The sequence below is a fragment of the Taurulus bubalis genome (genome assembly GCF_910589615.1).
Source record: "Taurulus bubalis genome assembly, chromosome: 7".
In the NCBI taxonomy this organism is placed as follows: Eukaryota; Metazoa; Chordata; class Actinopteri; order Perciformes; family Cottidae; genus Taurulus; species Taurulus bubalis.
In genome coordinates this window covers 26,621,616-26,644,198 of record NC_136595.1, presented here as the reverse complement: position 1 = coordinate 26,644,198, position 22,583 = coordinate 26,621,616, and the positions used below count along the sequence as shown (strand labels likewise).

Here is a 22,583-nt window from a genome sequence, read left to right as displayed (position 1 = left end):
GCACGGTTCTAACTTTCATCCCGCCCCGCCCCCAGGTCTCCTCGGCGCTCGGGTCGGTGTGTTCGTGACGTGTATCACCGAGGAGTTCCTTTAAAAAAAAATCCGAAGCTAGGTGGCTAATATGAAGTTGGCCAGTTTCGTCGCCGATGATATCGAGTGATTCGGGGAGAAGACGCATCGACACGGAACCCGCCCCCCTCTCGTCGGTACCGTAGGAAGCCATGATGCGTCTCGCGCTCGGCGGAGGAGACCGACGCGCTGATAGAAGTGTGACGCGAGGCTTCTTTCTGCTCGCCGCCGCCGCCTCGTTGTTGTTGCTGTCGGTCGGTGCCGTCCCGGAGGAGCACAAGCCGGCGCCGGAGCAGCCCCAACCCGAGGTGACCGCATCCATGTCGATACTTATCGATTAAACGGTTTTAAAAACCGTCGAAATGTAGGGAATGGGTAGTTTTTGTGTTTGACGCATGCGCAGTCTGCACGTTTAGCACATGCTAGCAGAGGTACACAGCTCATTGTGTCCGGGTAAAGTTACCTCTTTACTCTGCCAGTAAAGGACATAAGGACAGTTTGATATTAGAGGCGTGATACGTTTTGTTTATATTTAATATTATATTCTTTAAAAGATCCTTGATTTAAGTTCTTGTTTAGATAAAACAAAATGAATTGTGCTTATTGCACAGTCTGCAGTCTGACATTTCATACTTGTGTGTTTGTCTACATCTGTGCATTGTTTTGTTTGCTTCGTTCGTTATCGTTGTGCATGTTTATTATGTTATTGCTCACCTGTATCTATAAATGCTCCTGTGGTGAAAATATTTCCCCTTGCAGGATTAATAAAGTAACTATCTATCTAATATGCAAATCTCTTTTATTCGTATGTGTGTGTATACAATGGAGGACAAACTGATACAGCAGGAATGTAGCCACAGCAACTGCAAATACATGTATAAATCTTGCAATACTCTTCAGAAGGCCATAGGCTCAATAATATTAATAAAAAAGTATTTTTATTTGCAGAGCACTTTATAAGCAGGAAGTGCAGACAGCGGATCAATACCAATACAACATATCAAGAAATAAAAGCACACCATTTAAAACGCTGCATAAAAAAACATTTATAAAGGTGAAACTATTGAAGTGAAACTTAAACTGAAGTGGCTGCACAACAGAGCTATATTTATGAATTCATTAATTGGTAAAGATGTGTCCGAAGACACGGATGCAGATCAGGTACTGACAGGAAGTCGGTTCCAGTGCAGGAAACGCTCGACCTTAAACTGAGGTTGACTAAAAAACCTTTTAAAGTCGCCAGACTCTCACCGTGGGCGACATGTCTGACCGTCGCCGCGTTGCTTTTCTTTCCTCCGACAGAAAGCCTCGAGTCCTCACCCGATCGGCCCGGTGGTCTCTGAGGATGTCTCCTCCGGCAAAGGGGAGCTGGGTTTCATCCACGCCTTCGTGGCCTCCATCTCCGTCATCATCGTCTCCGAGTTGGGGGACAAGACCTTCTTCATCGCGGCCATCATGGCCATGCGCTACAACCGCCTCACCGTGCTGACGGGCGCCATGCTGGCTCTGGGGCTCATGACCTGTCTCTCCGGTGAGTGGGGGAGCGTCGCGCGTTCGGCTGTAACTCCTCCATCTCCTGCTGGGTGATAATGGCGTCGTTGTCTTCCTCCAGTGCTGTTCGGCTACGCCACCACCATCATACCGAGGATCTACACCTACTACGTGTCCACCGCGCTGTTCGCCATCTTCGGCGTGCGCATGCTGCGCGAGGGGCTGAAGATGAGTCCCGACGAAGGCCAGGAGGAGCTGGAGGAGGTGCAGGCCGAGATCAAGAAGAAGGACGAGGAGGTGAGTCACAGACGTCTTCATCACCAGGCGCTTTACCTCTATTTACCATTATTCTCACTGTGATCCACTAGTTTGTTCTTTAATGACAAAACGCTCCAGGATTACAATTTAAAATGTCCTGTTTGCTTCACAACTTTAAATATATTTAGTTAACGGCTACAGAAGAGTAATTCTGCAGCTCTAGTTTCAAACACAGCTTTTATAACCCACCCACTAATCTGTTGCATTAAATGCTCACAATTTTCCCGGGAAACAACATTTTTATGGACGTCTACGTCTCTGAACCCCGTACGTCCCATTTGAAGTATTTACTATTTACTATAAATTAGGAACGGGACGACATGAAAGTTTCATGTCATCGTTAGCTTGGCCCAAAAAAACCTGCACTTAACAATATAGTTAACAAAAAGTACCCTCTAACCAGCAGGAAGCATTTTGGGTTGATATAAATATGTAATGCACAGCGATGTGCCATCAGTGTCTGACTTAATATCGAATATATAAAATGAAGTTCATAAACTTACACTTATATTTCATTGAACATTAATTAAATAACTTTTTTTAATGGATGCTAATTTTAAATCTATTTTTTCACAAATCTCACATACCTCCAGGAACCACAGTTCTAGATAATCTTCCCCAAAAAATGCTTGAAACTCTTAAAAATGTCAATTAAACATCCAGGAATCAGTTAAACTTTCATTTGGTTGAGAAATCAATATTTCCTGACATCTTTCTCTCTGCGTAAAGTGACTAAAGAGTGAGAGACATAATCCTCTTATGAAAACACCCATGTGTAAATATGTAAATGCCGCGTTGAAGCCGGTGTTTTATTGAGCCCCGTCCGTCTCGACCTGCAGCTGCAGCGCTCCAAGCTGGTCAACGGGTCTGCAGACCTGGAGGCCGGGTCCGGCGCCGCCGCGCCGCAGGGGAAGTGGCACAGCTTCATCTCGCCCATCTTCATCCAGGCGCTCACCCTCACCTTCCTCGCTGAGTGGGGCGACCGCTCGCAGCTGACGACCATCATCCTGGCTGCTCGGGAGGTGTGGTGCTGTTTTTATTTAGTGAACTGTCCCTTTTTTATTCTCTTTCTCACACCCACCCCTTCAGGTCAGCCTTTCACAATAAAAGCCCCAGACGTATAGACGGTGTGACTGTTTACTAGAAGGGAACTCAAATTCACTCGGAGCGTTTCTCTAAAGGAAACTCAATACAATGTGTCCATAGTCTTGGGGACACAAATAGACAATAACACGACACTTTTGTCACTTTTAAGCCATTGATACCTGTGTTTTATGTTTTATTTATTTTTAAAAGTCTTGTTTTAAATTCGAATGTCCTATCTTAATGTTTTTTATACATGTTTTTACCTGTTACTGCTGTACTGATGATGAGTCACCAACTTCATTTCGTTGTATGTTTTTACAATGACAATAAACTACCTTCCCTTAATAATATAGTCTTAAATATTTAGCTTTTATTTTGTATTTTAATTCGTCACTCCTCCAGTGTGTAAACCACCTTTTTATTCTTAAAGTTAGGGCATCGTTATCCTGTGTGAAACCGACTTATTTGAGATATTTACAAGTAAAATCCTTCACATTTGATTGGGCTGCTAAAAAGTGGGCGGACTTAGAATGTAGCGCCATGATTTTATTGGTTTGTTTATTTAGTTTTACAGGAATCAAAGGATAATTGGATTTTGATATAGAAATACGAAGGAATTGTGTGTGAGTGTGTGTGAGAGAGATTAAAGGCTATTTACAGTCTTCTTGGCGCCTCGGTGCAAAAGGAGTCCTTGGTTTTATCTGTCGGCGTCGCACTGCTGTGTTCCTTAAACGTGTTTCTGACTCAGGACCCGTTCGGCGTCGCCGTGGGAGGAACCCTGGGACACTGCATGTGCACCGGACTGGCCGTGATCGGAGGGAGAATGATCGCCCAGAAAATATCCGTCAGAACCGGTGAGGTCCGGTTTCATTGATTTGCTTTAAAATGTTGTTGTACTTGTCGAAGAGCGAGTTACTTTAAAGTACTTCTGACCCTCTGGTGGGGCCTCGATTAGCACATTTTCTAAGTTAAAATGCATCAATCTGGAGAACTTGGAGGAACGTTAAGACGTGTGGAGAACGTAGTGGTTTTGTTCTAGCAGTATGGAATGTAACACGTACCTTTACTAAGTACTGCGCTTCAGTACAACACACTTAAAGTACCTCAAAAGTACACTTGAGTGTTTCCATTTGATGTCACTTTATTCGTCTTTAAATCTCAAAGGGAAATACTTTTAACTTCGCTACATTTATTTGACTATTAGTTACTTTACGGTAGCAAATGCAAAATATCAATCAACTTATAAACTATATATTTGATATATATATATCAAATATATGGTATGGTGTGTGTGTGTGTATATATATATATATATATATATATATATATATATATATATATATAATTTCTTTTGTACTTTTTTTTTTTACTATATATATATTTATGTATATATATATATATATATATATATATATATAGTATTTTGTACTTTTTTTTGGTACTATATATATATATATATAGTGTACAAAACAAATTATATATATATATATATATAATTTCTTTTGTACTATATTTTGCACTTTTTTTTACTATATATATATATATATATATATATATATATTTTTATCAAAGCAAATATTTAAATGATGATTTATCTTCTGATAATTGAAGTTGTTTGTTTCATCCTAATAACCCCGATTAGTATATATATATTAGTATATATTAGTGTATGTGTATATATATATATATATATATATATATATATATATATATATATATATATATAGTACAAAACAAATTATATATACTTTCTTTTGTACTATTTTTTTTTTTTTAACTATATATATATATATTTTTATCAAAGCAAATATTTAAATGATGATTTATCTTCTGATAATTTAATTTGTTTGTTTCATCCTAATAAACGCGATTAGTAAAATGATAACATTTAGAATTTAACTTTTTGTACTTTTTTTATTATTATTATTTATATTTCACGGAAAGTCGGTCGTTCTTTAAATAAATATTAGAATCCGCAAAGAAAATGTCAAATCGGAGCATCTCTACTTTTAAATGAGTTCCCTCAGCTACTGGTTTCCTCGTCTCTTTTGATCTCTCTTCATACTCATAATCCATCCCATAACCTGAGTCTCATCGTCCTCTCGCTCCACAGTCACGATCATCGGAGGGATCGTGTTCCTGGCCTTCGCCTTCTCCGCCCTCTTCATCAAGCCGGACGCCGGCCTCTAACGGGGCGGAAAGACTTCCAGGTGTTCTCTGTACATACGAGTGGGGTCGACCCCCGACCCCCAGCAGGCTGTCACTGGTGGAGGTTGAACCCTTTCTGTTTCTTTCCCCTCCTGTTATCATGAAACACCGTTGTACTGCTCATCGAAGCCTCTGAACACAGGAAGCTCGTCTCGGGGCCGACAAGGACGCCGAGGAGAGAATTTGATCTTCAGTTCTGACACTTTGAGTCCATTTAAAACAGCTTTTGCCTTTTTTTTTTCTTCTTCTTTTTAAAATATTGAATGTGTTTTTGTTTATTCCATTTTTCCTCTGGGGGACGTTTATTTTGTCCCGATGCATTAAAATCACATAAGGGCCGACGCTATGGAAGATCTTGAATTATTTTCCCCCATTGTGAGGAAAAAACTGTGAAAACAGAACCAAGAGCACATAATTAACTTATATTAGAACGTGTAGAAGTGAGTCCGTGAGCTTCTTCTGCAGCAAAGTGATGTTCTGTGTGACGTATTTTAGAATCCTAAAAGAACCTCCATTAGTTTAAATGAACGCTTTATTTAGAACATCTTCACCTTGATGTCTGACACCTTCCTGACCTGAAGCTGTTGTCTCTGCTCTCTGCAACACACCAGACTCCATTCACTAAAACACTGCTTTAACCTGTTATTGTGAGACTGTAGTGAATCTGAACTATCCCTCTTAAAAGTCACTATAACACACATTAATTAACCGATTGTCACGATTATTCTGGCGAAAATAACGTTGATTTACGGTGTTCTTTTTTTTTTTTTTGGGAAAACCCAACAAACTAAAATCATACAATCCTCCTGCATGCATATAATAATAATACAAATCTTTCCTGTGCTTTTAAATAACAGAAATTCACTTTAATCCATTACATTGCAGATGTTTTTATTTATTTTTTGATATTGTGGTCTGTGTTCTGAGAGGTAAAATGACTAATAAATAACGTCTTCAGTTCCCCGACATCGAGGTAAAAAAGTTGAAGATAGAATAAATATAGCGTTCACTTGGTTTTGGTTTATTTAAAATAAGGTCTTCCTGCCACCGAACACGACTATGAAGAAGTAGCTCATAACCAACTCTCTCTTTAGGAAACCGTTTCTGAGATATGATGTTAATTTAAATGTATTAAAAGGAGACCTGAACCACTGGAGTACCTCTGCGTCCAGGCGGCGCCGTGACCGCGCTGGGACTCTTGGGTAAAAGCTACCGGAGAGCCTCGGCTTCATCACTCTTCATCGTTCACGTGTCGCAACTCTTGAGGCATCACTGATGCCACAGAATAGACGACGACGTCACCTGAAGTCACTCCTACGGCGCCGCCTGGACACGGCTACTGCGTTTCCCCTTTTACCTGCTATTTATGTAGCCTAGTTTCTTCCTGCCTGAAGCTGAAGTACTGTAGAACCAGGAGGGGAGAGCAGGGGCCCACACACAAGGAATGGGAATATATTTTTTAAAAGGTGAACAGCTGCATTGTCAATATTTGACAGGCTGTGAAATACTTTCTGTTTGTGATACTGGTCGGTTGAAATGCAACTACAACAAAAAGAGGAATAATAATAATAAAAGTGTTTCATGTGTCGTCTGATTTCCGAGCCGGTCGTGTTCTGTGTTGAGCTGACGGCGAATAAACGGTAACATAATGTTTTTAGTAGTTTTATTTTCAATTTGATGGCGGTGTAAATGAGTTCAATTCATGGTTTGGCTCAAGAAATAAATGCAAAGCTGTGAAAAGTACTTTTAGTTCATGATTTAAAGGGATTGTGGGACGCTGTTGGATCTCTAACTGACCAGCAGGTGGCGATAAATCACGACTTTATTGGAAAGCGGTACCAAACATTTCAAACTACCTGATTCAGGTGAGACCAGAACTTTCCTTCTGTGATGTCATATAGCTGTGCAAAGGATTGTGGGACATCCTGCTGGTGTTTCTAGCATATTCATAAGTCTCACTAGTAAAAGAGGTTTTAATGTCAATGGGGCTTCCTAGTTAAATAAAGGTTCTACACACACACACGTACGAACGTACACAGACATGTAGGTACAAACACACACAAGCCATATAAATAAGAGTAGAACAGACATTGAATTGTTTTCTGTTAGTCGTGTGTTGTGGCAGCGGACAGCTGGCTAGTTTAGCTAGGTAGCTAACGTTAGCTTGTCCTCCAGCGCGGTAGCTGATGTTAGCTTGTCCTCCAGCGTTGTGTATTGTGGCAGCGGACAGCTGGCTAGTTTAGCTAGGTAGCAAACGTTAGCTTGTCCTCCAGCGGCGTGCATTGTGGCAGCGGTCAGCTGGCTAGTTTAGCTAGGTAGCTAACATTAGCTTGTCAGTACTGCCGTTAGCTCATTTTCTGTAACCAGTGTAGAATCAAAGCATGGTGAAAATAGCAAACTAGCTAAGTGAACTAGCCAGCTAGCTTTTATGGACCGTTTTAGCAGGATAACGTCAGATAAACTTAAACGTACGGACTCGCTGAGGGGTGGATTATCAATGACTAATCGCCAGATAGGTGATGACTTTTGGGTATTTTTAAAAACGTAAATCAGTGTAACATTAGTATTTACGTATCGTGGTTTCCGTATAATTTCACCGCGCTTTCATGCTACACTGGTTACGGTGCATTTGAACTGGGAAGTCGACGTTTCTGATTTCCAATGTCAGAATTTAAACTGGAAAGCCGTCTGAAGTCAGATTTTTCGACACGGAAAGTTGGATAAAAAAAAAGAAAAAACAGTGAATAAGCTATAGTTTCTCATTAACCCAAATCATACATACAGTACTATCCAATTCCTGATACTAATTCCCATTTCCGGGGTAAAATTTAATGCGGCATTACATATCAAAATGGCCGCCGCTCTGACCGTCCAGCTACGTTGATTTGAGAGTCTGTTCCACCACCAATTAATTTCTGTGGTGAAGACATACTCCATCTTTCTCTGGCACAATAAATAGTCGTGTGAACAGCAGCAGTGAATTTCATGAGCCAAACCAAAACACACACACACACACATGAACTAGTGCATACATTGAAACTACACAACAATTAACACAATGAGTCATTTTTATTAAGGGGATCCCCTCTCTTTGGATTAAAAAAACATTTTCTTATGTTTTTTGTTTTTTTTTGTGACTTGGCAACCGACTTAACTCAAATGATTCGCTTTTTCTTTTTGTACAACTTCTTTACATAACCATCAACTCACAGGTAAAAAACAGCTGAGGAAGAAGTTCAACAGTCTGTGTGTGTGTGTGTGTGTGTGTGTGTCACAGTTCGTTTAGATCCCGATGTTTAACATTTTAAACCAGAAGCTGCATCTATGAAGGTAGTAAAAAAATAATTCAGTTCTCTTATTTAGTGCATCTTACAAAGTGTCTCACAGTCTCGTTCATATCATTAATAATAGTAATAATTTATTAGAGATTTTGCTTAAGGGAGGGCCTTACATTTCTGTGACAATGGTCTAATGCTGCGTTCACACCAAAAGAGTTGTGAATTATTCACGGAGTAGATTAAAAGTCAATGCACTGACGAAATTTTCTTTCGACGTTTGTGGGTTTCGACGTTTTATTTCAATGGTGAATGGCGGAAACGGTAACTGTTTTCACGTAGTTAAGCCACAGAGATAAGCCACGCCCCCTTTCCGCAGCGAAAAAGCAAAGGATTAACCACAAAGTCAAGCGAGTAAAACTTTAATTGTTTTCTGTGGTCATTTGACTAGAACTAAATAAAAGTTTGTTAGAGTCGCGTGTTGTGGCCACGGACAGTTGGCTAGTTTAGCTAGGTAGCAAACGTTAGCTTGTCCTCCAGTAAAGCCGGGAAAAGGTGAATTAGCCACATAAAGTCGAGCGAGTAAACTCAGGCGAAAAAGCGTTGTGAACGCAGCATAAGAGGGATGAAGCCCTCCGATGCGTCAATATCAGGAATGAATGGGTCCACCAGTCATAGACGGTGTCCATTATTACTGATAATGGACACCTTGTTGGATATTATCCCTTTTTAATCATTTTTTGCAACTATTTCACAATATTTTTCATTTTAGTGACAGATTAACAGGTAAAATTGGAAAATAAATATGGATAGATTGAGTAAAGTCTCTTCAGGAGAAATAAAGTTGCATACATTTAGCTGAACCTTGGTATTGAATATTAATATTGAACTCGTTTCAAAAGTAGAATGTTGACTTTAAGCACATTTTTTAAAAGTTTTTTTTCAAAAATACTTTAAAACATTTGTCTCTCATCTGGACAATTTTTTTAAATTTCTGTGAAAATATTGTCTCACGGATGTAAACAAACTGTGACCCAACCAGCAGCATCGTCTGCTATGCAGAAAATATGAGCAGCTCAGCATTTTAAAGATCTTTTCTTCTAGAAAAAAACAAAACAAAAAGTAAAATATTCAAAGCTGCAAATAAACGGACTCTACGCATTTCATTTCATGCATCATATAAAATATCAGCTTTCTTTTTCGGTATATTTACATAATATATTACACATGAGCTCTGTACAGTAAAAGCTCAATCTACACCACATTCTTAAAAAATATTTTCTGACCCATAAGTATATATTCTTTTACATGGAAAAAAAAAACAACAACAACAAAACAAGAAAAGGAGAAAAACAAACGAAGCCTCTGGTTTTTTTCTGCAGGACGTCCGTTAAGTTAATTAACCCAGAGAGCTAAAATAATCCTGTGAGGGTGACTGGAGGAGCACGCACACACACACACACACACACACACACACACACACACACACACACACACACACACTCCCTGTTGTCTTAGAGAAGCCAAAGCCTCCTGCCAGAGACACAGTCCTGTGTAAGTGCAAACAGATAAGATTCTTCTTGGGGAGGGAAGAGCCTGCAGGCGGCCGTCCAATCACATCTCAGAGCTGCACTTTGGCTCCTCCCCCGCACCACAAAGACACGCCCCCCCGCTGAGGGTTTTGCTCTCGCTCCTCTTCCGGTCGTCTCCAGCCGGCTACAGCGTGGCAGAGCGGTCGGACAGCGGCTGCTTCTGGAGCTGCTGCTGCTGCTGCTGTTGTTGTTGTTGTTGTTGCTGCAACTGTTGCTGAAACTGTTGCTGCTGCTGGTGGGCCGTGGCAGCGAAGTTGCCCTGCTGCTGCAGAGGGAACGCCGCCTGCAGGATCAACTGGGTGGACTGGTTTCCATGAAGAAGCCGAGGAGCCTTGAACGGAAAAAAACATGCGATTAGCGGGATGAACAGAGGATGGAAGGGAACCCGGGTCCTGAACCCGTCTCAGGTGAGTCCTGGTCCTCTGTTACCTGGAGGAACTGCGTCTGCTGCTGGCCCAGGTGGGCCTGCGTCTGCTGTATGGCGGTGACCTGCTGCTCCTGCTGCTGCTGCTGCTGCTGCTGCTGCAGTGGTGGCTGCTGGGAAATGCTGATGGTCTGAGTCTGGCCCTGCTGGGGAGCGAAGGCCGTCACCACCTGGCCCATGAACATGGTGGTGGGGACCATGACGGTCCCGCACGCCATCTGTCCCGTCACCAGCTTGGTGAGCAGCTGAGGACTGGCGGGAAACCTAAAAAAAGAGGAGGTAAAGGTCAGGTAGAGGTCACGTAGAGATGCGGCAGAATAAAGCTCCGAATGAGGATGAAACCTGATCTGGGCCGAGCGGTCCTGCGCGAACGTGGCCACGGCCGCCGCCGCCCTGCCGGGTCCGGGGTTCTGGATCTGGACCACGTTAGCCGGGCTCTGCTGGGGGATCATCATGGCGTTGTAGAGAGACGCCGGCAGCGGGTTCTGCTGAGGCTGCAGAGCGAGAGACGGACGCCGAGACTGAAACAAGCGGGACCGAGACATCCGGTTAGAGGCCGAGATAAGCTAAAGGAACGGCGCTAAAAGGGGGCGGAGTCAGACCTGTGACAGCGCTGTGCTCGGGTCCCGCAGGAGAGTCTGCTGCTGGGGCTGGACCGCATGCTGCTGCTGGACGGGCCCCGCAGACACCAGCCGGCCCTGCATGCTGAGGGTCCCCCCCTGGGCCACCTGGACCGAGCCCAGACTCGGTCCTCCGGCTCCTTTGGGCAAGAACATCTGAAACATACGGCGCCGCTTCTCGTAAAAACGATTCACCAACAGGCCGAGCTGCAGTTTACAGGCTTCTGACGCCTCGAATTCGACGATCGTTTCTGATGAACAGGAAGTGACCGTATCTGGGCTGTCAATCATCCTGTAGCCCAGCCCTAAAGCATTCCCTGCTTTATGGTCTGTTTGACTCTAAATGACCATCACTTACTCCACAAAGAGGACGGCACGTGTTCAGGCTTTACACAGAAACATTAATAAACACCTGGTTTTTTGTTATTGAAGAAGGTTTTGAAGAAAAAGTAAAAAGTAAATAGCGTCAAAGTCGGGTGACAAGCCGCTACTACGTTCTGTGGGTGTCCCCGCTAGTTCCTCGCTGTAGCCAGCTAACGTCCACTAGCTCACCGCTAACGTCCGCTAGCTCTCCGCTAACTTCTGCTAGCTCTCTGATAACTCCCGCTAGCTCTCCGATAACTCCCGCTAACTTCGGCTAGCTCTCCGCTAACTTCCGCTAGCTCTCCGCTAACTTCCGCTAGCTCTCCGCTAGTTCCCCGACCACCACCGAAGGTAGATTTGACAGTCACCTCTCGTCTTGTAACACACACACGCACACACACACGCACACGCACACACCTGCAGGCTCTGCCCCTGGACTCTGTGCAGCTCGTCCTGGATCAGCCGCAGCTCGTCCTGCTGCCGCTGGATGTTGGCCTCGATCAGCCGGGTCCGCTGCTCCAGCTGCTCCTTCAGGCTGTGCATGACCTCCAGCTGGCTGGAGAACTGCACCATGGACTGCGAGGGAACCGGGAGAACCGGGAGAACCGGGAGAACCGGGAACACGGCGGGAAGTTAAAGTTAGTAAATGGCGGCCGATGAGGAGCGAGGAGGCGTAGGACGATCTGCGGTCCAGGTTCTACAAACGTCTCAGTGGAGGAAACCAAAACGTGGATTTGAGATTTGAATCACATTTAGATCATGACTGTGAGCTCGGAGCACTACAAATATTTATATATATTATTTATTTTATCATCTGTCTTCGTGTTGTTAATGTTGTTTCCAGCACAGGATGCATGATGATAATAAAGTGCAAAACAAAAGTATTAAACCATAAAATAAACGGTATAAGTAAAGAAAGAGAATTGAGAAGGAGAATTGGTAAATAACTGTTATTATTATTATAAGATGATCTTACTTGGCTGCTGATCTGAACTTGTTGCTGTTGAGGCTGTTGTTGTTGTTGTTGTTGTTGCTGTTGTGAAACCATGAATGGAGCCATGTTCTGTCCCGTAGTTTGGGAGCTCATCGACTGCTGAAAGAATTTAACACAGAACTTCAAACACTTCACATCACTGTAATTAACTACGACAATGAGTTCCTCCCCATTAAAGCCCTCTGACCGACCTGGCTGCTGACGGATGACCTTCTCTGGGACGCCATCTCCACGGCGGAGACGGACTGGAGGCCCGGCGTGCTCCGGCTGTCCACCTGCAGCTTCATCTGTGACGCTGAGAGGGAACGGGAGCATTAAATAGTCATTTCATTTCATTAACTGTAAGGACATGAGGAGAAATTAACATTTAAAAAGGCAGCGCTTGCGATTCGACTGCAAAACATAGACATCGCCTCTCAGTCCGCTAGCTGTCCGTCCTGTGTGTCGTGAAAATAAATCCAGTGTTCATACACGACTTTTATATTTTATTAAAAACTAATTTATATATATACTGTATATATAAAAAAAATATATGTATAAAAAATGTAAATATATGTATATATATATATATTAATATATATATATATATATGTATATATATATATATATATATATATATATATATATATATATATATATATATATATATACACAGTATATGTATAACAAATGTAAATATATATATATAAATAAATATAAATTAATATATATAGATATATATATTTTATATATATATAAATTAAACAATAAATATATAAATTAAAACATTTAAATATATATAATAAATACATACATAAATAAATATGTATATATACAAACAAACATATAAATACATATATATATAAACAAATGCATGAATATAAACAAATATATATAAATAAAAACATCAACAAATATAAATATAAACAAATAAATAACTATAAACAAATAAATAAAACATAAAAAATGTGAATTAATATATATATATATATATATATATATATATATATATATATATATGTAAACCGTGCGCGGCGTGTAGAGATGGTAGAGGTGATGGTAGATGTGATGGTAGAGGTGATGGTAGAGGTGATGGTAGAGGTGATGGTAGATGTGATGGTAGAGGTAATGGTAGAGGTGATGGTAGAGGTGATGGTAGAGGTGATGGTAGAGGTGATGGTAGAGGTGATGGTAGAGGTGATGGTAGAGGTGATGGTAGAGAGATGCTTACAGGCCGGGTCCGACACAGCGGTGAGCGAGGATTTGCGTGAGCTGCGTGACGAGGCCGACGGCGTCCGGCTGCGGTTGAAGCGCTCCAGCGCCTCCTTCAGGCTGGAGGTGTTGAGCTGCGACTCGGAGCCCGAGTCCTGGGACCGCTGCGAGGTCGGGGGACAGAGTCAGCCGGGGTCTTTGGATGGAACACCGATCCATCGCCCGTAATGATGATGATAATAATAATAATAATAATAATAATAATAATAATAATAATAAGCAGAAGCCTCACCTTGTCTGCTGTGATCTCGGGCTGGGACTCTTCAATGCCGAGCTCTCGCCGCTGCTCGGCTCTCACTTCAGCGTAACTGTGGAGCGAAGACGTGTGAATGAACTACGCTGTGATCATTTAGGAGGAAACTAATCTCCCACGTACCTCACAACCGTGTGCGTGCAGACGATGAACTCGGGCCTGGAGTTCCACTGGTGGTAGGTGATGTAGTAGTGGGTCTGAAGCCAGATCCACTGCTGCCCTTTGGTGAGGAACCGGTAGTAGCAGGACTTCCCTTTGCCGTATTGCATTACTGCAAACACACGAGGAGAGGGAGCCTTAAAGCTCGAGAAGAAAGCCGACGGCCGAGGACGAGCCGGCGCCGAGAGGTACTCACGGTGCTCGTGGCATTTGGCCAGCGCCTCCAGGTCGTCCACGTGGTAGTAGTCGTACCCGGAGGTACCCAGCACCTCGAACGGGAGGTACCCGATAATGGGCGGAGCTCTGGGTAAACAAAGCACGCGTCGTTTAGAGTAATTTATATTTTGGGGGCACATTTGTTTCTAAATCTTTCACGGTAAAAAATGTGGGGTTTCCTCCCTTCCTTTCACACCTGTAGTTAAGATCAAAAGGACAAAGAAGATGCAACATTGTTTCTGTTTAGATCCGGTCACACTGGTTTACAACAAACGCACCAAACAGGAAGTTAAACAGACCGACATGGTCGTCATGCATCGTCAGTCAGGACTGCAAATGGATCTCGTTCATCATAAATCAACGTATCCTCATGCGACGGTCCGCATAATACCGTATACCATAATTGCCACATGCAATAAAACACCCGCCTTCACGGGAAACAAGAAAACGACTTAGTTAGGTTGAGGGAAAGAGATCGTTTACGGAGAAACCGTTACCGAAGTACGCAAGTTATGTGACGAATAAATCAGCGCTGACTCCTCGTTTCACGAGTATGGAAGCCCGTTACCGCCACACACACACAAAAAAAGTAATAATTATGACTTATTATCTCATAATTATGACTTTTTTTGTGTGTTGCGGTAACAGGCTTCCATACTATACAGTAATAAAGTCGAAATGATGAGATAAAAAGTCATAATTATGAGATAAAAAGTCATAATTTGTTGAAATTATGAGCGCAGATAACAGGAAGGATAAAAGCCAGAGTCACTGAAGCGCATGCGCACTTACTATCTCATAATTTCGACTTTATTATCTCATAATTATGACTTTCTATCTCCTAACTTTGACTTTATTATCTCATGATTATGATTTTTTTTTTGAGCGGAAACGGGCTTCCATACAGCCAGGTTCCCCGGATGAAAAGATGGCCGTTCGTTGCTTCCTTCCTCTCCTTTATACTTTCTCGTTTAAAAGATTTCATGGGATTTCTAAATGGATTTGCACGCATTATGTTTTTGTCGGTGTAGCTGGATGAGAACAGCCTGAATAAACAGTGACAAACGGAGGGATACAAATAAGTATTTTGAATGATATAGTGTGGAGATAGTTATTAAGTTGAATGTACTTTTTTTTTTAACAGCGGCGGATAAAAATAAATAAAAGAAACTAGCAAAAAAACTAAAAGCTTTACCTGTGGTCCAAGAAGAGAAATTTCCACTCTAGACTGTGTCTGGAGGTGAACTCCTCATTGGGCTCCTCCACAGTGCACATCTCCTGGAAAGATAGAGGTGGAAGAGCAGAAAGTAATTAGACGTCATCTATAAACAAAACAAATACTCAATTATCCGAGCTCATGAGTGCTCATATTCTCTTAAAGGGACAGTGTTCAGCATCGCTTAGCCTCACAAGTTTCAATTAAGTTTAAAGTGTATTATTCCATAACGCTGATGGGCCGTCGCCAAAAAACGAAGCTCAACATTTTCATATTTCATCACAAACATTGTATTCTACGTTTCATAGTTACGATGAAAAATCCATAAAACGCCTGACGTTCTAATTCACTCATAATTGTGATGTTTTAAATAAAACTTTATAATTCTACAGGTGTCATTTAAAATCTCGCCACAAATAAACCGTTTGCTTTAACCACATTCTGTAAAAAACATTAAATTCTGACCTTATCGGCGCAAATAAGAAGCCATGATTCATTCATCTGAGACCAGCGGTCACTTAATAAAAATACAGTGAAACTTCGACTGAGAGGAGAGGCTGGAAATATAGGTTGTAAAAATGGAAATAGTTTAATAAATAAAGCACTTAGAGCCTCCATTGTTATTTCCAACAATGGGAACACTTGTGGGCACGTAAAAAAAATCATTATCAAAGAAGTCAACTTGTGTTTTTATTTTAATTTTCAATGATTTATGTCATTGTAACTGTGTTATACTGCACAAAAGACATGGTTTAGCTCCCTCTACTTGGAGCCATGACTGCAGAAGAAGAAGAAGAAGAAGAAGAAGAAGAAGAAGAAGAAGAAGAAGAAGAAGAAGAAGAAGAAGAAGAGGATGAGGAAGAAGAAGAAGAAGTAGAAGAAGAAGAAGAAGAAGAAGAAGAAGAAGAAGAAGAAGTAGAAGAAGAAGTAGAAGAAGAAGAAGTAGAAGAAGAAGAAGAAGAAGAAGAAGAAGTAGAAGAAGAAGAAGTAGAAGAAGAAGTAGAAGAAGTAGAAGTAGAAGAAGAAGAAGTAGAAGAAGAAGAAGAAGAAGTAGAAGTAGAAGAAGTAGAAGAAGAAGAAGAAGAAGTAGAAGTAGAAGAAGTAGAAGAAGAAGAAGAAGAAGAAGAAGTAGAAGTAGAAGAAGTAGAAGAAGAAGAAGAAGAGGACTCGTACCTTGATGAACTGCGGCTTGGTGAGCCTCACCGTCGCCACCAGACAGACGCCGTCTTCAAAGGCCGAGTGAAGCGATCGCTGGATCACTCCGTCGAAACCGTTCCGGGTACTTTTAGGCACTGGGGACAGAAGAGAGGAGGCTCAGGGGGCTGGAACCCAGAGCCTCAGCGGGCTGGAACCCAGAGCCTCAGCGGGCTGGAACCCAGAGCCTCAACGGGCTGGAACCCAGAGCCTCAGAGGGCTGGAACCCAGAGCCTCAGAGGGCTGGAACCCAGAGCCTCAACGAGCTGGAACCCAGAGCCTCAGCGGGCTGGAACCCAGAGCCTCAGCGGGCTGGAACCCAGAGCCTCAGCGGCCTCAGCGGGCTGGAACCCAGAGCCTCAGCGGGCTGGAACCCAGAGCCTCAGCGGGCTGGAACCCAGAGCCTCAACGAGCTGGAACCCAGAGCCTCAGCGGGCTGGAACCCAAAACCTCAGGCGCTCCAGGGAAGGGGAACTCACCGTTACTCAGGGACTTGAAGTTCCCGATGAACTTGACGGACTCGTAGACCGGCGGCTCTTTGGGGTCCATGGTCCCGCGGAGCATGTGGCAACAGAACTCCAGCTGGTTTTTTGCTTCAAAAAGAAGAAGAAATGACGACATTAGAAACTTAAAATGATAGAAAAGCGATAACGATGGGACTCAAACATGGCGCTGACTTCTCAGGTACTCGGGCGTGGGCGTCTCTCCCTCCGCGGTGTGGGAGGACAGCGCCTGGCACACGTCCGGCTGCTCGCCCACGGGGAGGAAGTCCAGCAGGTTCTGATCCACCAGGTCAGCCTGAAGCACAAGAACTCCTTTCATCTCTGAGCACGTGCAGCGCAGCCAACAGGTGGCGCTGCTGTGGCTTTATGTTATGTTATTAAAAAAACAAGAAAAATGTGATTTTTGGCATCATACTCACGGGTAAATGTTCCAGGAGCGACGTCACGCTCTCAGAGGCGTAGATTATGTTCCCGTCCGTCATGATTGCGAGGAAAAATCCATCCAACGCCTGAAGAAACAACATCATAACTCTTTTGATTCATTCATAATTGTGGTATTTTAAATAAAACACATTTTAAACAATTTAAAAAATCTGTTGAAAGCTGGTCAGCGCTGTACTCATTGAGCAAAATTATTATGGTTTGTATCACTTACTTTTAATTTCTTTTTACTTACTTTTAATGTTTTTTTACTTACTTTTAATGTTTTTCTCTTACTTTTAATATTTTTTTTACTTACTTTTAATGTTTTGTAACTTACTTTTCATGGTTTTTACTTACTTTTAATGTTTTGTAACTTACTTTTCATGGTTTTTACTTACTTTTAATGTTTTTTTACTTACTTTTAATGTTTTTTTACTTACTTTTCATGTTTTTTACTTACTTTTAATGTTTTTTTTACTTACTTTTCATGTTTTTTACTTACTTTTAATGTTTTTTACTTACTTTTCATGTTTTTTACTTACTTTTAATGTTTTTTTTACTTACTTTTCATGTTTTTTTACTTACTTTTAATGTTTTTTTACTTACTTTTCATGCTTTTTCTTACTTTTAATGTTTTTTTACTTACTTTTAATGTTTTTTTACTTACTTTTAATATTTTTTTTAACTTATTTTTGATGTTTTTTACTTCCTTTTAATGTTTTTTTACTTCCTTTTAATGTTTTTTACTTACTTTTTATGTTTTTTACTTACTTTTAATGTTTTTTTTACTTACTTTTAATGTCTTTTATTACTTATTTTTAATGTGCTGTACTGTAGCTTTGTACTGTGTGCCCTTCTCCCCACATATAATGTTGTATTGTTTCTTTAATCCTGTAATGTTTGCTATGGTCTGTCAAGGGACTACAGATGTGAATTAGCTGGAGCTAAAATCTGGTACAGTGCATCAAATGGTGACATTTATGTTTTAACTGTACGTGGTCCCTTTTAAATAAAGATATATTTAAAATCTCGACACAAATAAACCGTTTTCTTTAACCAGATTCTGTAAAAAACATAACATTCTGCGCTCTTCGGTGCCGCTGGGAAGCAGTGATTGATTCGCTTGAGACCCAAAAACATCGGAGAAACCTTCCGTCTCTCTCAGAGGCGTCGATTATATTCCCGTGAATCAAAATCCGGACTTCGGAACGTCGGCCGCTGTGATCTCACCTCCAACATCAGCTGAGTGAACTCTTCGTTACTAAGAAACGGAGGCTTCCAGTCCTGCCGGATCTCGGTGGACTCGGACTGGGCGGCGATTTCTGACGGAGGAGAAGAAACAACCCGTCAGCAAACGAGAGAGAGAGAGAGAGACCCAGGACTCCCTGGATGCCGGTCTCCTCACCTTTGTGCTTGTGCAGGAAGTCGATGCTCTTCTGCAGGATGGTGGACTTGTCCATCTTGCGGGTGTTGCCCGGCAGCATGGTGCCCAGCTCCTTGATGAGGACGTTGAACTGGTCTCGGCGCTTCTTCTCCGACTTGTTCCGGGACTCTCTGTGTGTCGGGACGACGAGAGCAGACAGACAGCAGATTGGCAACGGCTACACCGCTACGTTAGCATCGCTAGGTTAGCACCGCTACGTTAGCATCGCTACGTTAGCATTAGCATCGCTGCAGAGACCAATATCTATGAAAACCGTCGTACCGTTTTGCTTTGTCCTTTTCATCTCCTTCCATTAACCCATCAAAGATGCTGCTGTCATCCCTGCAGAACAAACACCGGCAGGTGAAGATAATAATATAATAATAATATAATCTCCGATAATCTTTTATTACTATGAGACTCTGATGCTCGTCCTACAGTTTGATTTTGAAGTAAAGGCAAGAAAGAATAAAACCGAACACATAGAACTTGAACACCGTGACTTTTGTCCAAATTTACACTTTTATCACCAAAAGTCAAGATTTATTTTGATGTAAAAACAGGAAAACCTTCTAAAAACTCCTTTTCCATCGCCAGTAAACAAGTAGCCTTTCTGTTTTTCTTTTGACGTGTCACCCTCAACATCAGTAAAGACTTTACAATGTATATGTATATGTATTTAGTTCCTCTCTGGATTAAATGAAGTGTGTTTTACCGTTTCTGTCAACGGAGACTAGTGGCTTTGAGTTTCTTTTCACATCTAACTCTGTGAATTCAGGGTGGATTTTGATCAAACCAGAGTTGGTGATTATTGGAACAGTGGAAAGATTAACAAAGAAGGTGTGGATGAGTTTAATTTTTTAATGACGTGTGTTTCGCTGGTAAAATGGCCGCCGTCCAACTCAAAGGGTTTGACTCACCGGTCGATGCTCGAGGTCATTGTGTATCCGGTTCAGGGAGACGGGTCTTTTAATCGTGAGGTCAGCCAGCAGCCAGACCCGTGAGAGGATGAGGAAGCTGCTGCCGGATGAAGGCGGGGCCTCGGCTGAAAGCGTCCTCAGTCGGAGGCCGGAGGGCGTCTGGAACATGGCAGCGACATCCGAGTCTAAGAGCGGCGAGAAACGCAAAAACATCACAAAACAAGGAGCAAAAATACAACTTAACATGGAAATAGTTCCATATGATGAGAGCTTCACAATAGCACCCATCAGACCACACGTTTAGAATGTTTTCATGGGAAACTTTGGTGCTCAAGATGTTTAATGTCTAATTTATAGTGGTCATTATTTTATTTCTAAATGCATAATTGGGATTATGATTATTTTAAAATTATATATTTATATTAATATATAGAGATAGACATATCTATACACTCCATTATTCTGTACAGTTGGGGGATATAGCAGAAATTTCCAAATGCCAATTAGTGGGACATTGTATCTGGTTGTATAGAAGTCTATGCTTCATGTGTTAAAGCTGCATTCTCTCTCCTGACCACCAGGGGGCGACTCCTATGGTTGTATAGAAGTCTATGCTTCATGTGTTAACGCTGCATTCTCTCTATAGACTTATATACAACCAGAGGAGTCTCCCACTGGTGGTAAGGAGAGAGAATGCAGCAACAAGAGGAGTCACCCCCTGGTTGTATAGAAGTCTATGCTTCATGTGTTACAGCTGCATTCTCTCTCTTGACCACCAGGGGGCGACTCCTCTGGTTGTATAGAAGTCTATGCTTCATGTGTTAAAGCTGCATTCTCTCTCTTGACCACCAGGGGGTGACTCCTCTGGTTGTATAGAAGTCTATGCTTCATGTGTTAAAGCTGCATTCTCTCTCCTGACCACCAGGGGGTGACTCCTCTGGTTGTATAGAAGTATATGCTTCATGTGTTAAAGCTGCATTCTTTCTCCTGACCACCAGGGGGCGACTCCTATGGTTGTATAGAAGTATATGCTTCATGTGTTAAAGCTGCATTCTCTCTCCTGACCACCAGGGGGTGACTCCTCTGGTTGTATAGAAGTATATGCTTCATGTGTTAAAGCTGCATTCTCTCTTCTGACCACCAGGGGGCGACTCCTATGGTTGTATAGAAGTATATGCTTCATGTGTTAAAGCTGCATTCTCTCTCCTGACCACTAGGGGGTGATTCCTCTGGTTGTATAGAAGCATATGCTTCATGTGTTAAAGCTGCGTTCTCTCTCCTGACCACCAGGAGGCGACTCCTCTGGTTGTATAGAAGTATATGCTTCATGTGTTAAAGCTGCATTCTCTCTCCTGACCACTAGAGGGTGATTCCTCTGGTTGTATAGAAGTATATGCTTCATGTGTTAAAGCTGCATTCTCTCTCCTGACCACTAGAGGGTGATTCCTCTGGTTGTATAGAAGCATATGCTTCATGTGTTAAAGCTGCATTCTCTCTCCTGACCACTTTAAAAAAGATGAATCATTGCCTACATGAAGATAACAAACATTAAGATAAGACATTACACAAAATACGTGAAGAAACCCTCGTCAGCGTTTGTGGTGACAGTTTTTTTGGGGTTCATAAAACAAGGAAAGGAGACGGCGAGTATTTAACCTTCAAGTTGAGAGAAGCAGAGAGAAGTTGCATTAGTGAACGCAGCCCCAGACATAGAAACTAAACGGGTAAAACAGTGGATGAAGAGATGAGCGATAGAGCAGAAAGAGAGGAGGAGTGAGCGTTGTGTAACTCAGAGAGCAGAGGTTGTGTAACTGTGATGTCATCTGTGCTTCACTGACCCGCTGGCCCAATGACCTACTTTCCTCCTCTTCCTCTTCCTCCTCCTCCTCCGATCTAACTCAATCACAGCTCAACACCTTCCTGTTCCTCCCAACAACACACATCCTTTATGGAAAGACACGTTCACGAAAAGGTGCGACGTGAATCACGCGGCGTGCAAAAGGAGAAAATAAAAACACAGTAGACGTGTAAAGGTGATTTTCAACCAATCAGATTCATCAGATTTTAGTGATGTCATCCATGTGACGGGCAGACGAAATGAAATTAACACGCCAAGGATTTTACATCCTGAAATCACATGAAATCACTCGTTTATCGTCAGTTTTCTGGCGCTGACGCGGCTTTGTTAAGTGTGTGTGTGTGTGTGTGTGTGTGTGTGTGTGTGTGTGTGTGTGTGTGTGTGTTCATACTCGGATGTAGGGCAGCAGAGCTCTGAGGATATGAGTCACTCTGAAGTGGATCTGTGGTGCCGCTCAACACACACACACACACACACACACACACACACACACACACACACACACACACACACACACACACACACACACACACACAGTGCCAAACGGGCGACACCATGGCAACCGGGCCGGCGCTCCCTCCACCGCCTCACGGAGGATAATCAGACTGCCGTGTGGATCGGTGCAGAAAGAGACGCAGAGATCCTCTCAAGAGTTCGGCCCTGAACTCTAAAACATTTGAAGGAAACCATCCCATCATTGTTGTGGGCGGGGCTTATTACTTATTAT

General features: G+C 42.3%; 2 protein-coding genes across 2 annotated transcripts; one reads left to right on the top strand and one right to left on the bottom strand.

The window, feature by feature from the left end:
- The first annotated feature begins 70 nt into the window (after positions 1 to 70).
- On the top strand, positions 71 to 6,766 carry tmem165 (transmembrane protein 165). Its single transcript, XM_079220496.1, has 6 exons — positions 71 to 377; positions 1,372 to 1,600; positions 1,682 to 1,857; positions 2,718 to 2,900; positions 3,713 to 3,818; positions 5,078 to 6,766. The coding sequence occupies exons 1-6, from the start codon at positions 222 to 224 to the stop codon at positions 5,152 to 5,154; spliced, it is 927 nt and encodes a 308-aa protein (XP_079076622.1). The 5' UTR covers positions 71 to 221; the 3' UTR covers positions 5,155 to 6,766.
- Positions 6,767 to 10,163: 3,397 nt separating this feature from the next.
- Positions 10,164 to 19,407, bottom strand: clocka (clock circadian regulator a; the record flags this gene model as incomplete). The annotated part of the gene is made up of 18 exons (XM_079220856.1): positions 19,361 to 19,407; positions 19,061 to 19,209; positions 18,886 to 18,977; positions 17,652 to 17,741; positions 17,407 to 17,527; positions 17,209 to 17,322; positions 16,709 to 16,827; positions 15,515 to 15,597; positions 14,300 to 14,406; positions 14,068 to 14,215; positions 13,924 to 13,999; positions 13,651 to 13,795; positions 12,632 to 12,735; positions 12,423 to 12,539; positions 11,864 to 12,022; positions 11,066 to 11,239; positions 10,469 to 10,984; positions 10,164 to 10,370 (listed from the first exon to the last, which is right to left on the bottom strand). The coding sequence occupies exons 1-18, from the start codon at positions 19,390 to 19,392 to the stop codon at positions 10,164 to 10,166; spliced, it is 2,553 nt and encodes an 850-aa protein (XP_079076982.1). The 5' UTR covers positions 19,393 to 19,407.
- Between the last annotated feature and the right edge of the window lie 3,176 nt (positions 19,408 to 22,583).